The sequence below is a fragment of the Trichosurus vulpecula genome, chromosome 1 (genome assembly GCF_011100635.1).
Source record: "Trichosurus vulpecula isolate mTriVul1 chromosome 1, mTriVul1.pri, whole genome shotgun sequence".
Taxonomy (NCBI): Eukaryota; Metazoa; Chordata; class Mammalia; order Diprotodontia; family Phalangeridae; genus Trichosurus; species Trichosurus vulpecula.
Window position 1 is genome coordinate 567,103,556 of NC_050573.1, and position 19,076 is coordinate 567,122,631.

At 39.4% G+C, this 19,076-nt stretch overlaps 1 protein-coding gene across 1 annotated transcript in view; it reads left to right on the top strand.

Moving 5' to 3' along the window:
- Positions 1-19,076, top strand: part of PTCH1 (patched 1) — a 76,650-nt gene that overhangs the window by 33,128 nt on the left and 24,446 nt on the right. Inside the window, exons 6-15 of the mRNA XM_036742272.1 lie at positions 80-278; positions 567-688; positions 2,129-2,276; positions 3,619-3,750; positions 4,104-4,259; positions 4,725-4,823; positions 6,337-6,462; positions 15,824-15,942; positions 16,832-17,234; positions 18,396-18,705. Coding sequence (XP_036598167.1) covers positions 80-278; positions 567-688; positions 2,129-2,276; positions 3,619-3,750; positions 4,104-4,259; positions 4,725-4,823; positions 6,337-6,462; positions 15,824-15,942; positions 16,832-17,234; positions 18,396-18,705 — 1,814 coding nt within the window. The remainder of the gene's footprint in view (positions 1-79; positions 279-566; positions 689-2,128; positions 2,277-3,618; positions 3,751-4,103; positions 4,260-4,724; positions 4,824-6,336; positions 6,463-15,823; positions 15,943-16,831; positions 17,235-18,395; positions 18,706-19,076) is intronic.

The following is a 19,076-nucleotide window of genomic DNA, read 5'->3' on the forward strand; positions in this document are numbered from 1 at the left end:
ATATAATATGGATATTCAGAGGGGTTTAAGTGAAATTTTTCAGTCTTTTTCATTGTTCCTTCCCTAATTTCTTTTACAGAGGTAAACCTCCTTTGCAGTGGACAAACTTTGACCCCTTGGAATTCCTAGAAGAGTTAAAGAAAATAAACTATCAAGTGGACAGCTGGGAGGAAATGCTGAATAAAGCAGAGGTTGGTCATGGTTATATGGATCGACCCTGCCTCAATCCTGCTGATCCTGACTGCCCAGTCACAGCCCCTAACAAAAACTCAACCAGAGTAAGTTTGTTTATTGCCTCATTTAAAATGGGACAAGGGAGAGAGAAAATTCTTTGTTTCTAACTAACCCTAACTCTTTTTTTTAACCACTTCCGCTATTAAAATATGGTCCCTGAACTTAATTCCCTTCTGTAGAACTGAATTTTGCTTTAAGATTTGCCACACACCTCTCTCATCAGACTTGTTATTAATGTCTCCTGTGTAACAAGTTCTTAATTCACTAGATTTTAACATGGCATGTGACCTGCCTACTAATTCACACAATTATGTGGCTGTCTTTTATTTTAGCCTCTTGATGTGGCCCTTGTTTTGAATGGTGGATGTCATGGATTATCCAGAAAGTACATGCACTGGCAGGAGGAGTTGATTGTGGGTGGTACGGTCAAGAACAGCACTGGGAAACTCGTCAGGTAATGGATCACCGAAAGTAAAATCCACATCTTCCTTCTGGCCCTCTTTCTTGGGAGCCTTTTTGTCCCTGGCATTGACAAGTGTATGTTTATTAATACTCAACTGTTATGCTAGCTAGCGGTCTTTAATAATAGAACACTAGGAAACAAAATATATTCAGACCAATCTGAGAGGATGAAAGGTATTTCCGTAAAAATCTTTGATATCATCCAGTCTTCTAGACAGTCAAGGTTATCGAATATTGAAATCAAGCTGGGCATGTTGGCTCCTACCTGTAGTCTCTTCTTCTGGGAAGGCTGAGGTTGGTGGATCAATTGAATTTGAGAGTTCTGAGGTACAGTAGAGCTATAGGCAGCTAAGTGGCTCAGGGAATAGAGCAGTAGGCCTAGAGTCAGGAAGATCTGAGTTCAAATCCAGCCTCAGGAACTTACTGTGTGCAAGTCAGTTGACCTCTGTTTACCTTACTGGAGGAGGAAATGGCAAACCACTCCAGTATCTTTGCCAAGGAAACCCCACAGACAGTATGGTCCGTGTTGGGTCATGTAGAGTTGGGCAAGACTGAACAGCAACAACAAAAGAGCAATATAGGACCCCCCCCATTCTTGTACCAGTGTGATGACCTGCCCTGGGATCAGGGAGGCCACGGACTACCTGAGGAGGGGCAAAACGACCCAGATCAAAAGTCGGGCCAGGGGATAAATGAAACCAGGGCTTCTACACCCATCAGCAGTGGGGCCAGGTGAGTGAATGACCACTGTACTTCTAGCCCAGGTGAGATAGTGAAAGCCACTCTCCCCAAAAAATAAAAGAATATTGAAATCAATGTAGTCTTTTTTTGTGATAAACTTGTTTTATAAAGCAATCAGAAAGCAAAAGCCTAAGAATACAATAAGAAGGAAGAAGGAACGTTGTTCATGTCATAATTTATCCTTTTTTTAAAAAAATACTTTGTTCAAGCTAAATCAGATGTGCTAAAATACTGTTTCATAATGCTAACAAACGTTTGTGCCCTTAGAGATTCTTGTCAAGTGTCTGGCATTTCTCCCTCAAGGAAAGCCAAAGTCTGGGGCCTCTAGATGAGCAGCATTGCATTATGACTGAACTCCATTATATCTAGTCATACTATCCTCTCTTCTGTTCTTCCTGTTTTGTTTAATAGAAACCAAGAAAAGGAAATCGACTATTAATCTAATTTTTGTGCTTATCTCTTTAAAAAGTGTGTAAGGTTCCACCTTTTATGTGGCACATAAATCTGCATCCCAAGTGACTAAATAGGATAATTACTCAGGTTCACTTGTAATAGGAACATGTGCTATAGAAAAGAAAAGAATTCTTGTAACTTAGTCGGAGGCCCTCATTCGGGATTTGATGCCATGAAAATCGCTTCCTGGAAATGTTTATTTTATGCCTCTTCCTCCCTCCCCCAACTTCTGTTACAGTGCTCAGGCTTTGCAGACTATGTTTCAACTAATGACTCCCAAGCAAATGTATGAACACTTCAAGGGCTATGAATATGTTTCACATATAAACTGGAATGAAGACAAGGCAGCAGCAATTCTGGAGGCCTGGCAGAGAATGTATGTTGAGGTAAATTACAAAGTCGTCCAGAAGCCACGACCAAGTCACTCAGAAGCCATGCCTCTAATCTAGGTTTGGTATTAGAAATCCCATCACCAAGTTCACCATTTTTACAAAAGATGATATATTTTGTAATAATCAAGCTTGGTCCCAAAGAAGAGAGCAGAAAAAGTACCTCCCTTCCTCCCTCTCTTCTTTGCAGAGCTGGGAGTCTAAGGGTATGCAACATTGTTTATTCTGCTACACTCAGTTGATGAATTGTTTGGTTTTATGGAAGTGTTTCCTTTCATATTTCTTCCTTTTCCTTCCCTTCCCTTCTCTTCCCTTCTTTTTTAAAAGGGATAGCTCTGAGGGAGGGAGAGGTATACTAGAAATGTAGGTGATATAAAAACAAAAAGATAGAAATAAACTTCATTTTTTTTTTAATTTAAAAAGGCATTTTTTATACCATTTTGTAAAAATCATTAGCAGATGCAGTTAATTTTTTACTGCAATATTACCCAGAACTTGGTGACTTTATAACGTACTTCTAGTCTTCCCAACATAGAGATTTAATTCTTAGATTCCCAAGAACTGAAGGTTTAAAAGCTAGGACCTTACTTCCAGTTGCTGTTGTTTTGAGTGACCAAATGAGAACTGTAGATCTAAACCATAGTACTGTAGAAAGGCACTTGGTCAGTTAGAAAAGGTGTCTGGAAAACATTAGCGAGGCATCGAAATCTGTTCACAGCTGCAGTCCCTTGGTGAGGTCATGTGACTTTATTTGGCCTTTGTTTCCCAAGCAGTGACCTCGACCAAGCTGCTCATGACCTTTTAAAAGTGGCTAGCCAATGAAGAGGGGGAGGAGTGCCCTTAAGAATTTGTTGTTTTGTATTAGGAGCAAAAATTGATACGGCTACAGATCAACCTTAGAGTTGTAACAGAGAGAAAAATGAAGGATATGTAACATGTGGCCATGTAACAGTCTTCTTAAATTAAACTTTTTAAAAAATCAACCATTTTGAATGAATGGGGGTAAGGATGACATGGTAAAAAAAAAAAGCCTTGGATTTTAAGCCAGACAGACTAGGTTCCATTCTTAGTCTGCCGTATAGTCCCCATGTGAGTATCCATGGGCCCTTCACCTGCCTCTGGGCCTTCTCCTCTTATTTAATGGGTTGGACTGGATGGCCACTGCAGTCACTTCCATATCTCAAGTTCTGTTATTCTGTGGTGCTGGTGATCAGTTCAAGGTCAACCATCCTGTATGATGTAGAGTTTTTTTTTTTCTTTTAATGCTGTGCTTTTGAATACTAATTGAATTCCTCATTCCATTTGGTGTTTCTGATTCTTTGTTATTTTCTTTTCATAGGTGGTTCATCAGAGTGTTGCACAAAACTCTACGCAGAAGGTGCTTTCTTTTACTACGACTACTCTGGATGACATCCTGAAATCCTTCTCAGACGTCAGTGTTATCCGAGTTGCTAGTGGCTACTTATTAATGGTAAAAATGGATTCTGTTGTGTCGACCTTCACCACTCCCATACCAGTTGGTCGTTAACACTAACTTCCAAGCTTTATAATGGTTTTTAAATTAAAATATGAACTCTTTTTTCATTTGCAATTTGGACATCTTTGACTTTCTAGTGTCATTAACTCTGTGTATTTTTTGTAATGCAATCTATGTGTATGTATTTATATATCTGATATGGGGTCCGGGTTGAGAAAACTTTTGAATCATCCTTATATACTCCAACATTTGGCTTTTGTTTTGTGTTCTTTTTCTTCTACTCTTCCTCTTTCCCCCAATTCCCCTCTATTCCTTCCCACCCCCAACCCTCACTGCTCTGCTCACAGCTCGCCTATGCCTGTTTGACTATGCTCCGGTGGGACTGTGCCAAATCCCAGGGTGCTGTGGGACTGGCTGGAGTCTTGTTGGTTGCACTGTCAGTAGCTGCGGGATTGGGCCTGTGCTCATTGATTGGAATTTCCTTTAATGCTGCAACAACTCAGGTACTCAAGGAGCCATTCATCTGATGTTCATTTGCACCTATCCACTCTCCAGAGTTTGAACTAACCAGTCATCTTCACTTCATATAGCAAAGGACTGTGGATTCTCTTTCACTAGGACATGTGCCTTTTAGCTTTGTTCATAAGGTGGTCCACTCCAAGAAGATAGAGGAGTGGAGGGAGTTTTTAGAGAGGGAAGAATTGTCAATACTGATGCTTACTTTGGTTCTTTAGATCTCTTTCTATCCCTTCTTGCTTTGTAACTCTGAAAGCCTTTTGTACATAGAGATCTAATGCAGTTCTGTATTCAAGGTTGAGTTATAAAAGCACTAGGCTGCTGGAGATCTGAAAGGGTAATCTCAAAAGAGCTACAGAATAAAATGATAGACTTCATTTTGGATATCTGATAGATACTCAAGTGGGTCATCAGTGTAATAATACCGTTGTCATTTAACCTTCTTTGCATAGGTTTTGCCTTTTCTTGCTCTTGGAGTCGGTGTGGATGATGTTTTCCTTTTGGCACACGCATTCAGCGAAACAGGGCAAAATAAGAGAATCCCTTTTGAGGTAAAGGGAAAAGATGGGGGAAGAATGGGAGGGAGCCAGTGGCAAACACAAATACACCTAATACCTAGAACTGTATCCCTTTTTTAAAAGTTCCTTTTTTGTCGTAAATCTTAAAATAAAATGTCCAGGATCAGAAGAATTTGTTTGGAGCATTAATGTACTATGTAGAAGAAAAAGCAAGGTTTCCCCCTAATTTTTACCAAATAGTATTTATTTAAAATGAGGTAAACTTTAAAGAGACCCACAAGAATTCCTGCAAACCTAGCCAAGCCTTAGGTCCAAGGTGCTCTTGGAACAATTTCTTTTTTTTTAATGTGAAATTTAATTTTTAATCAGATTTCCTTTCTAAATGCTATGTCTTTTCCAAAGCAATATGTAGTTGCCTGTTTTTTTTTAATTTTCTGAAAACTAGGTTCAATTTTGTCTGGCAGCTTGGTCTTTGGTCACCACAAATTCAGCTTTTATATAACAAGTAAACAGAGCTTTAAGTTAGAAAAAGAATATTTCCTGATTTCTGAATAAAGGATAAATCTTTGTGTGGTCTTCTGGTTCATTGCAACATGATTTTCTAAAGTACATGCAGTGCTAACACTCAAGAAAACAAATAGTTTAATGTGAAGTCAATGCATGCCAGTTTTGTTGTCTGAAAAGAATTGAAAATAGGAGTGAATTGATACAATGCATGTCCTTAATAAAATAAATATTTTTCATGTCAGCGTTAACTGAAATTTCAGTTCTGCAGCTATACTGAGTCTTTTGTTAATCTTTTAAAATTATTATGACATTCATTCAACTATAATGTAATTTAAGTGAGTTTTTAAAATGTATTTATGATAATTTTAGTAGTAATCTGCTTTCTCAAAAAAAACTATACTGAGATACCGTTATTAATGCTGGTAGTAGGAGGTGAAGCTAAACATATTGTAGTTACATCAAGTTTTTACTTTAGAGTTGAATTGTGTTATGACTTAATCCCTATTAACTCTAGGGTCAATTATAAAAGCTTCCGTTTGGCTTTCAAAGCCTTCCATAACTTGGCCCCTTCCTACTTTTCCAGTCTTCTTACACTTTACTTGTCTCTACATACTCTACAGTTCAGTTATAGTGGTCTCCTTGGCCAATTCTCACTTAAGATTCTCCCTCTCACAACTATTCATTTTCACTGGCCCTTCCCTCTTTCTGGAAGGCTCTCTCTCCTTGTCTGCCTCTTAGCTTCCTTTAAGTCTTAGCAAAAATCCCACCTTCTCCAAGAAGCTTTGCTAAGTCCCCCTCACTACTTGTGCCTTCCTTCTGAGATTACCTCTGCCTCTATGTATAGCTGTTTGCATATTGTCTTCCACTGTTAGATTGTGAGATCCTTGAGGGAAGAAGTTCATCTACATAGACTTTCTCTCTATCTTAGTGCCTAGTACATAGTAATCACTTAATAAATGCTTGTTGTCAACTTGGATTAACGTGTTCTAATGAGATGCTACCATACGGAGCTTTAAAAGGTGCCGTGTGTCATTTCCAGGACAGGACAGGGGAATGTTTGAAGCGAACTGGAGCCAGTGTGGCCCTCACCTCGATCAGTAATGTCACAGCCTTTTTTATGGCAGCTTTAATTCCTATTCCTGCTCTTCGGGCATTTTCACTCCAGGTAAGTTTCTAGTACGTTCAGAGATTCTTCGAAATGCTCAAAAAGCCTCAAATTCAGCCGCCCAGATCTCACAGACTCGTAGAGGGCTACTTGTAAGGGAATTCATAGATCATTTCTTTTCTTTATGGAATATGTACAAATGGCTAATCTGACTTAAAACTTCAGTCTGGAGTTTAGATGTCACAAAACATACATACTACCTTTAAAATGTTCATTCAGCAGGTCCATGCTCGTAGTAAATCATTTACCTTTATCCTAAGTTTCTGAGAAGTTCCTAATCTCATTTCAAGTTTTTGTATCTGAGAGTGCTTTTTGATCTATTTCCACCTTACGTTTTTCCTATCTGCACGTGGTCAATGTGAAGATTCTGAGAATTTCTGTGGAAGTCCCCCCACGTTCATCAGTTATGCAGAGCGAGTTCAATTCAGTTCCATTTAATGTAAATTTATCAACAGCCAACTATGTTCAAGGGACCGTGCCAGATTAAGAGAGTACAAAGAACAAGAAAAAAAACCCATTGGTCCCTGCCTGCAAGGAGCAAGGAGTGATTTTTTTAAAACAGATGGCATAATCTCTGAAGTTTTGTAATTACATGTATGACAGTGTCATTAAATATCATTTTATCCTAAGTTCTGCCTTTTCATGTTACCTTAGTCTTCTGATTTTGTTTAGCAAAAAAAGGGGGGTTACAGTCATACGTGAACAGGAAAATCGATTAGTAAATTAGTTCATTAGGTTTGTTGTTATAATTTGGTCAACTTGTGATTTTTCTTTTGTTCGAACTAGACTTCTGTCATCAGAGTCATTATTCGGCTTTTAGTGAATAATCATGTATTTGAATTTCCCCAATACACCAGAATGCAAAATATCTTTGCAAAACAAAGTCAGCACCTGGACTACACTCAGTACTTTATAAAGCTTCTTAATTTAAGCTAATAAATAAACTTTTCCCAGCAAAACTATTAACACAACTATAACTTGTAGGATCTTAGAGCTAGAAGGACTTTTGAGGGCCGCGTAACCAAATTTTGCATCTTACAGTTAAAGAAACTGAAGACCAAGGAAGTTTAAGTCACACAGATGACAGACAGGATTTGAACCCAGATCCTTTTACTTATGAACCTCTGCTTTTTCCACTGCGCCATGCTGCTAATTTGCTAATACTTACTTGTTTATCTTTAGTATGAGATACACAGGCCTGCTTAGAATTTACCATGGCATTGCCTTTGGCAGTCTAAAAAGTTGTGTTTTCAAAAGGGCATCTTATTAGCTTTTTTTGTAGACTTAGTGTATCAGTTGCAAGGTGAATTATCTGTTTTCTAGCATTTTTATACTATTTGACTCTTCAACAAATAATTTTCTCAAATTCTTGAGCACCATTGATTGATACTTAGAAGAAAATTATGAAGCACTGAAAGACTTTTTGGAAAGATCAGTGATTGTAGATTATTGCCTAACATAACTCAATGCCATCTTGCACCTAGTGGGTACTTAAACGCTTGCTGGATTTAATGTCAGATATTTTGTTGAATAGATGAATGCATTTTAACCTGACTTATGAAAAATTCAGAGATAACGAAAATATTTAAAATTGCACTTAATCACGTAATAATTAAATTAATAATTGTTGTATAATTGTAGGTGTGTCCAGATCTTATTCGTTATTCAGCTTTTTTTCCCTTTGATATTTGATACAGTATAGTATAGGCATTTGCTGAACTAGATTTTCAGATTTTATTTTCATCCCATATGCAGACAGTTGAATTGAATGGAAACTTGTAAATTTTAGATATAGTTGAGATTTCTCTTCTCAATCTCAACTTTATCTCAAAAAAAAAATGAAATTTCCCCCTAACCTTTCTACCCTCCTCCCATCTCCTTTCTCCTTCTCATGTCTTCCTATCTCAGCAATATAGATGAAAACAAGATAAAACTCATATTTTCCTAATTGTCTTTTATTTAACATGATCTTCAGAGCTTACTAAAGAGTACCCATGGCAAACTTTTCAAAAAGAACACTAAAAACCTTTTCTTTTACATGGTATGGAGAAAATATTGTTATAAGTATATAATGAACTGAAGTCTTCCTCTGTAAAAAAAATAAAAAATCTAGGAAAACAAATAGTCTTTAGGAAACTGCATTTCTGATTCAAGCCACTAGAGCACCATTTAGTAAACTGTGTTTTCATCCCAAGAGGGCCTCCTTTATGCTCCAGGAATTGTTTATACACTGGGAAACTGGCTCATTCAGCATCCCAAAAATGTTATGATTACTTCAGTACTCTAAAAGAGTTGCTACTTAAAAGATATTTTTGGTCACTTTTAAAATCTATTGACATTCTCCACTGGCAAATAGGCTTTACAAATTCTCTTTTTCTAAAATGTCCCCAGTTGTGGTGATTTGTAGCCAGTTGTATTCATTGTGTTTACATTGGAGAGACTCCCACAGGTTAAGTAAGGATCTGGAGTGATCCAAAATTGTTCAGTCCTATAAAGAAACAGATGTTAACATCGATTTTATTCCTCCAACTCCACCCCCTGCACCCCAGTAGGATTTTTTCCAGCCTTATTAAAAGAAGTGGATGAATTTTTCTGGTGATATTGAAATGTCTGATCTCTTCATGCATCTGTCCAAATCCCATCTCTATACAAATAAGCAGTGACACCATCTCCAGTCCTTTGGGGCAAAATAATGTGTCAAGTATGCACCCAGTGACCTGCACTGGGGCTCTGCTGGTAACTGAATGGCATTTGCTCTTCAATGAAAAAAATCCCAGAACAGAACTGCTTATTGTTCCAAATGGGAAGAGTGTTTAGACTGAGACCCCATTAGGCAGGGTCCATGCCTTCTCTGTGCTCTCTAAATACATTGTCAGGGCTTGAGATGTCTTTGTTTTGCATGTCATAAGGTGTGACCAATATGAATGAGATGATTTTTCAATAGCTGATGTTTCCTTTAATCACAACACCGTCATCAGAATGCATGTGAACTGTAGTTCTTTGTGGATTTCCTCACTTACACCTTAAACTCCACTTAATTCATGTTTTTCCACTTTATTTAGAGCTAATTTAAACAAGAAAACACTGTTGTTTTTTACTTGCTTCTGATGCACCTAAAGAACCACTAAAATAGCTTCCTTCTTTTCTCTTTCTTTCTTTCCCTGCCCCCCAACAGCAAACCACTAATCAGTAAGCGCAGTTCACATTTATCTGGTGCAGTAAGTTTAGAAACAGGTGCCCTTGACTTCTTCCCACTTCTTTTTATTAACACGTGATCACATGGAACAAGATAATTCTTTAGGAAATTAGGAAAGCTGGGAGAAAGAAGGCCATATCAAAGGGGCATTTGGGAAGAGAGTGGATGATTGCCATCATCGGTACCTCTTGGCTGGGTATAAAATATCTTTTAGGTTTGCCTAGATAGACGGTGAGCTCCTCAACAACAGGATCTGGTTCTTTTTTGTCTTTTTGTCCATAATACCCAGTAAAATGCCTAGCACAGAGATGCTTAAGAAGTTCTTCCTTATTGATTATTGATCGAAAGGCATATCTGATTAGCAGGAAGGGAGGAAATGAACCAATTAAGCCTTCAGTAATGAAGGGAAAGAAGTGCACAACTGTGTTGCTTCCTTCTTTCGGGGGTTGCATATACTCCTGTGGCGCAGTGGACCTACTAGGGCACAGTAGGATCATCCATTAAGAGCTAGAAAGAATTCATAGAGAACATGTAATCCAATCTCATTTTGCAGATGAAGAAACTTGAGCCCCAAGAGGTTAAATGACCTACACAAAGTAGCCACAAGCAATAAGTGGTAAGGTCAGGATTTGAATCCCTCTGACCCTGAATCCAGCGTTCTTTTGACTGTATCATGCTACTGCCTTTATTGTGTCTCCCTTCTTCCACCCATCTAGTATATGGCAGCTCTGCATGCGCTCTAAAGTTGGGAATTTAGCTCATGAGGAGGGCTAGTTTGTGATGACTCTGACATTATGATTCTGCTATAGGCTGCATGTTTGTGTGAGTTCTCTGAGACTCCTCCTACCCTCTTCTCATCTACCTCAAGCGCTATATTTGAGTGAATGTGATAAAAGAGCAGCGGAAGTTCAGACAAAGAAGGAAAGGTCGTTCTGGTTGTGGGGTGGAGAGGAATGGCAGTCAAACCCTGTCCTCGAATGGTGGATAGGATTTCAGCAGGTGTCCACTGGTTATGGGAAAAGGCATTCTAAAAGCAGAGAAGAATATAAAAGCAATAGCGGTACCAAAGCCTTTGTGGTTGAAATCCTACTTTTCTTAGAAATTGTCATGAGAACCCCAGTATTAGTTTAATATTTCATTAATAGTTGAATTATATTGATTTTTTTGAAATACTTGTTTCCTGGGTAGAAATTTGGCCTTTGGGAAGGTTCATTAACTCTTCTAGATTATTGGGGTACCACTTAGTGAGCCCTCATTCATTAACTATTCTAGACTATTGGGGTACCACTGAGTGAGCCATGATGTCATGGTCTGAAAATTTTAACATATCCCTCCCCCACTGCATGATTTGCTGCATTATGTTAGGTATGGGGAGAATTGGTTCATCACGGATACTTCTCAATCACACGTAATGGAAACTAATAGATATTTCCTTAATAACTATATTTGTCACTTAAAGAACTCTATGATAACGCTCATTGCTACATACATTTTAATACATCATAGGTCAAATTATATCCTTTTATAGATAATAGCAATATCAAGTATGCATTAATTCAGTATTGTTGGGGAAGAAAATGTACAGTTCTCCCAAATCAGTGTTAATATTGTATTAGAGAGCATTTTGCATTTAACTTTGTATTTATTTAGAAATAAAATAGAGAGTGAATTTTTTTCCATCAAAGTATAAGATGCATGAGATCAAAATGACAAATGTGCTCGTGCACATATTATTTATCTATCGATAGATTATGTATTCCCGCATGGGTTTGTTGTCCTTTTAATTGTATCCTGTGTTGGGATGTCCCTGTAAGGAGCTTCTACCATTGCAGATCAGTGGCTTCTTCGCAGTTTTCTGTTTTATAGAGTTGTCTGGAGGTATTCAGTGAAAGGCTAAGTTATAGAATTAATATGTGTCAAAGGTAGAACTTGAACCCATGAATTCCTATCTCTGAGGCCAGCTATCCATCTACTATGCCAAGCTGCTTTTCTTATAGGATATTATATACTCTAAGGAATACCCATAGTGCCTTAAGAGTATGGACCTGTTAAGAAACTGGCCTAGGCTGTTTAAATATCGTTTCTTTAAAAAAAAAAACTCACTACTTTCCTTTTCTGGCACCAACAACTTTCTGTGCTGCTGTTGTAAGAATTTAATTAATAAAAGTAAAGGGGGTGTGGGAATTGAAAGGGGGAACATCTGGGCTGTGCATGTTCTATCAGAAGGGAATTGCCAATCATCATCCGTAAGGTGGAAGTCTAGGTGACAGGCATCCTCGCCTGTTCATCACCTCTAGCTATGATATACACCCACTCTCCTTGGGTGGTCTGCCAGGAATGGAAAATAGCAGCACATACCTTAGGTAGGGCCCCAACCTACTAGCCTCGCTTGGCTTCTCTCTCAGTGACTCCAGCACAAACAGCTATTCTTTTTTCACTTCACTTAACAGATGTAAGAGCAGCAGCTGGATTTTCTAAGGTTTGGAATCACTAATATTGATGGGGGAAAACAACAAAGGTTGTGAGGTTCCTTCCATTTCAGATACCATCCCTTCCCCAGAAATAGAGTCTGTGCTTCCTATTTATACCTTTTTTTTTTAAAAAAAGAAAAACAAAACCATGAAAAAGTTTTCTTTTTGACTGTTTTGCCCACACTTTTCTTTTTTCCTAGGACCAACCTCTTCCTCCCTTCCAATCCAGTCTCTGTATCTGTGTTCCTTAACCTTTCCACATGGAAGAGAGTGGGGTTGGAGGCACAGTCCTATACTCAGTCTCTAGGGCACAAAGCTAAAACATTTCCGAAATCCTCAACATCGTAGGTTCCGCAGGGTTCTTTTTCATAAGCCTCTCCTTCCCAGGAAGAATAAAAACAAATTTTAAAATGAACAAGGAAGAACATTCTATAGTTTCAGTTAGAAGAGGTCACTAGGAAATTAATGCTTTTGACTTTGATTCACTCATTCAACAATTTTTATTAAGTGCCAAGGAAGCACAGAGTAATGAGTGAGGCATGGGGGAGACACAAAGGCAGAGCTGCCCTCAAACAATCTTACTAGTCTCTTTATCACGTCTATGCAATGTAAGAGGCCATATGATACATGCCCAGCAATCTGAAAGCATCAGAGAACTCTCCAGAGATCCCGGATCTTTTCTTTGAATGTACTGAGTGATGGTTTGGCATAAGTTAACCTCTCAAGCATAAAAGGAAGATCTAAAGTTTTCATGGTATTACTTAGGTTTTGCCAAACTAGTGACATTTCACCATATTTTCAATTGGGAAAGATCATTTAGGAACGTGAAAAGGGTATTTAAAAATCTACTGTTAAAGGTGATAAAAGTTACGAAATACAAAACAAATCACTTTATGACTCTCTCATTATGAGGAAGCAGCTCAGAAATCCGTCCAATGATTAGTTATTAAGAACATCAATCTAAGGTATGCTGGATGCAGTTTCACCTCTGATGTTCCTCTTATTATAAACCCTTTTAAAACTTAATTTTTTTCTAGGTGGTGCTGTGGATAGAGCACTAAGCCCAGAATCAGGAAGACCTGAGTTCAAGTCTAGCCTTAGACACTTACTGGCTATGTGACCTTAGGCAAATCACTTAACCTTTCTTTGCCTCAGTTTCCTCAGCTGTAAAGTGGGGGTCTAATGATCTTAACTCCCCAGGTTTTTGTGAAGGTCAAACAGGATCATATTTTAAGCTCTTATTACAATGGAGATATATAAATGCTAGCTTTTATCATTATTATTCAGATTTTGAATTGCCTCTACTTTCCAATGTTTCCTTCCCTGTGTGGTCTCCACTGTTTGGAAGTATTTAGGATTTAGCTGTTCCTTAACAAATATCACAAGAAGTTTTATTATAAAATTATTATTTTAATTTCTAAGTGTTTTTATTTAAATCTTGATCATTTATAGTTTCTGAAGAAAAAGTTTTAACAGATGTCTTCCTTCCCCTTATCTCCCTATTCAACTGACCCTCTGTTGACTAACCCAGTATAGCCCCAATTTTATGATCTTCACTGTCAGCAGGAGCCTTGCTGGAATACTAAGGTTTATGCTACATCATGGAGTGATTTTTAAAAATCTGTACTGGTTGATTCTATGTATGCAATAATCACATAAAGGAATTTCTTTCCTGCTTTACTATCCTTGACCTTTTATTTTACTGTGCACACAAAGAAACACCACAGGGTATTGCAGAGGATATATGAAACTGATTAAAAACCCCAGAGGAGATGTTTGAAATTTTAATTTGTTTATAAAAGGTACCATTATGATATACTCAATCTATCTTACACACAATTTTTCGAAATGTCAAATCAGTGCCATTCTAAAAATTTACAGAAGGGGAAGTTTAAAAAAAAACAACTCCAGAAATATACACATTGTTCTTTCTTTGTATGTGTGATTTGATTCTCTAATAGCAAGTTACTAAGTAAAACTTCAAAAAATTAAATTATGTGCTCAGAATTTTTAATTGCATTCAATTAGATGTAACAAACATTAAGTATATAGATGCGTAAAGCCATGTACTAAGTACTAAAGATGCAGAGAGAAAAAAAGAAATAGTCCCTACCCTTAAGGAACTTAGATTCTACTTGGAGGGATACAACATTCCTAGAGAAAATTAAATTCAAAGTATGTACTTTGAAAGAGAGAGCACCTAACTGTGGGGGGAGGGGAGGGAAGAACAGGAACAGGGCAGGTGGTCAGGAAAAGCAAGGATTTTTAGGGCTAGAAAAAGTAGATGATCTCAGAAAAGACCTAGTAAGTGCTACTTCCTTATTTTATACGTGCTGGTGGTGGTGGTGACGGTGGCGGTGGCGGTGGCGGCGGTGCTGGTGGTGACAGCGGTGGTGCTGGTGGTGACGGCGGTGGTGGTGGTGATGGCAGCGGTGGTGGTGGTGATGGTGCTGGTGGTGGTGGCGGTGGTGATGGTGATGGCAGCGGTGGTGGTGGTGATGGTGCTGGTGGTGCTGGTGATGGCAGCGGTGGTGGTGGTGGCGGTGCTGGTGGTGGTGGCGGTGGTGATGGTGATGGCAGCGGTGGTGGTGGTGGCGGTGCTGGTGGTGGTGGCGGTGGTGATGGTGATGGCGGCGGTGGTGGTGGTGATGGTGCTGGTGGTGGTGGCGGTGGTGATGGTGATGGCAGCGGTGGTGGTGGTGATAGCAGCGGTGGTGGTGGCGGTGGTGATGGTGATGGCGGCGGTGGTGATGGTGATGGCGGCGGTGGTGGTGGTGATGGTGGTGGTGGCGGTGGTGATGGTGATGGCGGCGGTGGTGGTGGTGATGGTGCTGGTGGTGCTGGTGGTCGTGGTGCTGGTGGCGGTGGCGGTGGCGGTGCTGGTGGTGACGGTGACGGTGGTGGTGGCGGTGGTGATGGTGATGGCAGCGGTGGTGGTGGTGATGGTGCTGGTGGTGGTGGCGGTGGTGATGGTGATGGCGGCGGTGGTGGTGGTGGCGGTGCTGGTGGTGGTGGCGGTGGTGGTGGTGATGGCAGCGGTGGTGGTGGTGATGGCAGCGGTGGTGGTGGCGGTGGTGATGGTGATGGCAGCGGTGGTGGTGGTGGCGGTGCTGGTGGTGGTGGTGGCGGTGGTGATGGTGATGGCAGCGGTGGTGGTGGTGGCGGTGCTGGTGGTGGTGGCGGTGGTGATGGTGATGGCAGCGGTGGTGGTGATGGTGGTGCTGGTGGTCGTGGTCGTGGTGCTGGTGGCGGTGGCGGTGACAGTAGCTGGCTTTGAGACTTGCAAAGAAATTTGCACATATGATCTCATTGATTAGATGGAGAAACTGGCTAAGTGCCTTACCTAAGGTCATGTAGCTGTCCAGGGACTAGGACCCAGGCTTCCTAACTCCTAGGCCAGATTTGTTTTCTGTTTCATGTCTCACATACCCCATTGTCTTTTAGTGGTGAGATCATTGCCAAGTGACAGATTAGTAAACCCATGAAGGGAAGGGATGTCTTTTTACATTACTTGAAATTTTTCTGAGTTAGCTAAACCATTCGTTGTTAAAGATTAGAATTTTTAAAATTCAAGGATGTCACTTCAGTACTGCTGGGTAAAATTCAAAGAAGCTTGAAGGCTTTTTTCAGATGATTTCCCATCTTGAGAAGAGGCCTGTTGCTGACCTTGATTTTCTTTTCTTGATTTCTATAGGCTGCTATAGTTGTGGTATTTAATTTTGCCATGGTTCTGCTCATTTTCCCTGCTATTCTAAGTATGGACCTGTATAGACGAGAAGACAGGAGGTTGGATATCTTCTGCTGTTTTACAAGGTAAACTTCTGTGGTAAACAAATTTGTATCCTGTATTTACAGAACAGTACCATTTGCTCAGTACCTTCTAGTTCATAAATTTAAAGGTTAAAACAGTAAGGTAGTTTGCTTCAGGATATTTACTATATATAGTTTTGGAAAGAAGGATTTCAAAAGTCATGAAGGTGTGGGTGAAGGGAAGGTTAGATTCGCTATCATTCACTCTGTTTTAATTAATGAATAAAATAATAATTAATAAAGCTATATTCAGGGTAAGCCATGTGGTTGGTTTAATTTATTCTTCTTTATACAGAATTGATTTTTTTTAACATGTAAAGGAGGGATAATCATTAGTTTTACTATCTAACAGATTATGTTGAGGAAAAATGAGTTTGGAGCATTTATCAAATCACTTGAACGTATCATCTTCAAGCAAGCATATTTATCAAGTCATTTGAGCATATTATTTTCACTTTAAAGATTTAAATATACTGAGTGTCATGTATGTTTAATTAAGCTAACATAACAGGAAAAGTCTAGGACTAAGAGTCAAGAAACCTGGATTCCAGTCTTGATTATGTTTCTTACTAGCTTTGTGACCATTGGCAAGATCCCCCATCTGTCAAGTGGGGATAATGCTTGCCCTTCACGCAGAGTTTTTGGGAGGAGGGTCAAATGAGGTTAAGGGTATGAAGAAGCATTCAAAGAGATATTCTAATGAGACATAATATCAGTGGTTTATTTTACTGAGTACATAGCACAAACTCAACAGTTGTTGAGCGTAATAAAATGGTGTTTTCTTCTTAAGTCAGAAACGCATAAGATTAAAGATATCAAGTGATATCTTTCCTTAATTCAGTGCAAGCTTTTGAATCCTTGTTTTTGTTTTTGTTTTCCCAACTCCTTTCAGTCCTTGTGTCAGCAGAGTGATTCAGGTTGAACCTCAGGCCTACACAGATACCCATGACAACACCCGTTACAGCCCTCCCCCTCCGTACAGCAGTCACAGCTTTGCCCATGAAACTCAAATCACCATGCAGTCCACGGTTCAGTTGCGCACTGAATATGACCCTCACACCCAGGTGTATTATACCACCGCAGAACCTCGCTCTGAGATCTCTGTCCAGCCTGTCACCATGACCCAGGATAACCTCAGCTGCCATAGTCCAGAAAGTACAAGCTCAACAAGAGATTTGCTGTCTCAGTTCTCAGACTCAAATCTTCATTGCCTGGAGCCACCTTGTACTAAGTGGACCCTATCATCTTTTGCTGAGAAGCATTATGCGCCATTCCTCTTGAAACCAAAAGCCAAGGTAATCTGTCAAAAACAGATGATTCTACCTTTCCTTTAAAAAAAGGAGTTCTTAAATTAGGAACTCAAAATCTTATGGAAGTGAATGTTGAAAACTAAAAATAAATAAACAATTTTTTTTAAAAAAAGAAAGAAAGAAAACCTTGTACTGGAATAGTAAAATACTAATTTTTGAATTTAAAAAAAAAAGGAGTTCTTAACCTGGGAGTCCATGAACTGGTTTTAAAATATTTTGATAACTGTATTTTAATTTAACTACTTTCCTTTGTCATACTATGTGTTTTGTTTTGTTCACACGAAAACCTTCCACTGTGAAAGAGGATCATAGGCCAAAATGGGAAATCCATGACCCAAAAAAACATTGAGAACTTATGCTTTAGGAGAGTAAATTAAGAATCTAGGTGGGCCAGTGAGTGGATAGAGTGGTAGACCATGATTTGGGAAGTTCTGAGTTCAAATCCAACCTCAGATACTTAGTTTTGTGCCTCTGGGCACAACCTTAACCTGTGTCTGTCTCAATTTCCTCTTCTGTAAAATGGGGCTAATCCCAAGATTGTTGTGAAGATAAAATGAGATTTTTTTTTGGAGGATGGAAGGCAGGGCAATTGGGGTTAAGTGACTTGCCAAAGGTCACACAGCTAGTAAATGTGTCAGGTGTCTGAGGCCGGAATTAAACTGGGGTCCTCCTGACTCCAGGGCCGGTGCTCTACTCACTGAACCACCTAGCTGCCCCTCTACTTTTTTTTCAAAAAAGAACAACTTAATGTGAATTACCTTGGGGTATTCTGAGGGAACCTGCAAAGTCAAGAACATATGTGTATTGATCCCCTTATTTCATAAGGAAGAACTCTCGGGCTGTTTTATGTACCTCTAGTGGGAAGTATCCGTTGGAGTTTCTTTGACTACAGATAGATCGTTTATCTATGTGAAATCTCTTCTGTAACTCTTAGCAACGAGATTCACATTGATCCGATTCCCAGGAGGAGAAACTCTCATTAATTACAATTTAATCTTGAGGCACTGTGGTGGTGAAAGTGAGATAGTAAAGAAAACGCTGTCCTGCTTGGGAGTGCTGATTGTAGCCGGCGCCTCTCTTTGAGAAGGGAAGCTTGATTACGTTGCCCAGGTTCTGATCCTGTCCCTTTTTTTTGTCTTGTTGCAGGTTGTGGTTATCTTCCTTTTTCTGGGTTTGTTAGGGGTCAGCCTTTATGGAACCACCCGAGTGAGAGATGGGCTGGATCTGACTGACATTGTGCCACGAGAAACCCGAGAGTATGACTTTATCGCAGCTCAGTTCAAATATTTCTCTTTCTACAACATGTACATAGTCACACAGAAAGCAGACTACCCACATATCCAGCACTTACTTTATGATCTTCACAAAAGTTTCAGCAGTGTGAAGTATGTCATGTTGGAAGAAAACAAACAGCTCCCTAAAATGTGGTTACACTACTTTCGAGATTGGCTACAAGGTAAGAAACTAGCTGGGCTCTTTTTATTTTTAAAGAAACCATTTCATTTGGTCTTCAGGTTATCCAAGGATAGCTCTTTCCTTCAGTAAAAGTCTTCTTTGGGCAAATAACTCTGCAGTGTTTCATTAAGTGATCAGACTGAAGTCTTTGCAGTTTTTAGGTATTGTTCTCGTGTCTTCCAGTTTCTGTTTATCTGAGGCAACTTCCAGAGGCTATACCTATGTAAAATGGCGCAAACTTGAACACAGTCCTACATATTAGGTGCTACAGTCATCACTGGTCAGAGTGTTCTGGGATTCCCAAGGGAAATCCCATTGGTAGGTGTTGAGTCAGATTCTTCCAGCATGTAAGGTGGTGCTCCTTGAAAATAA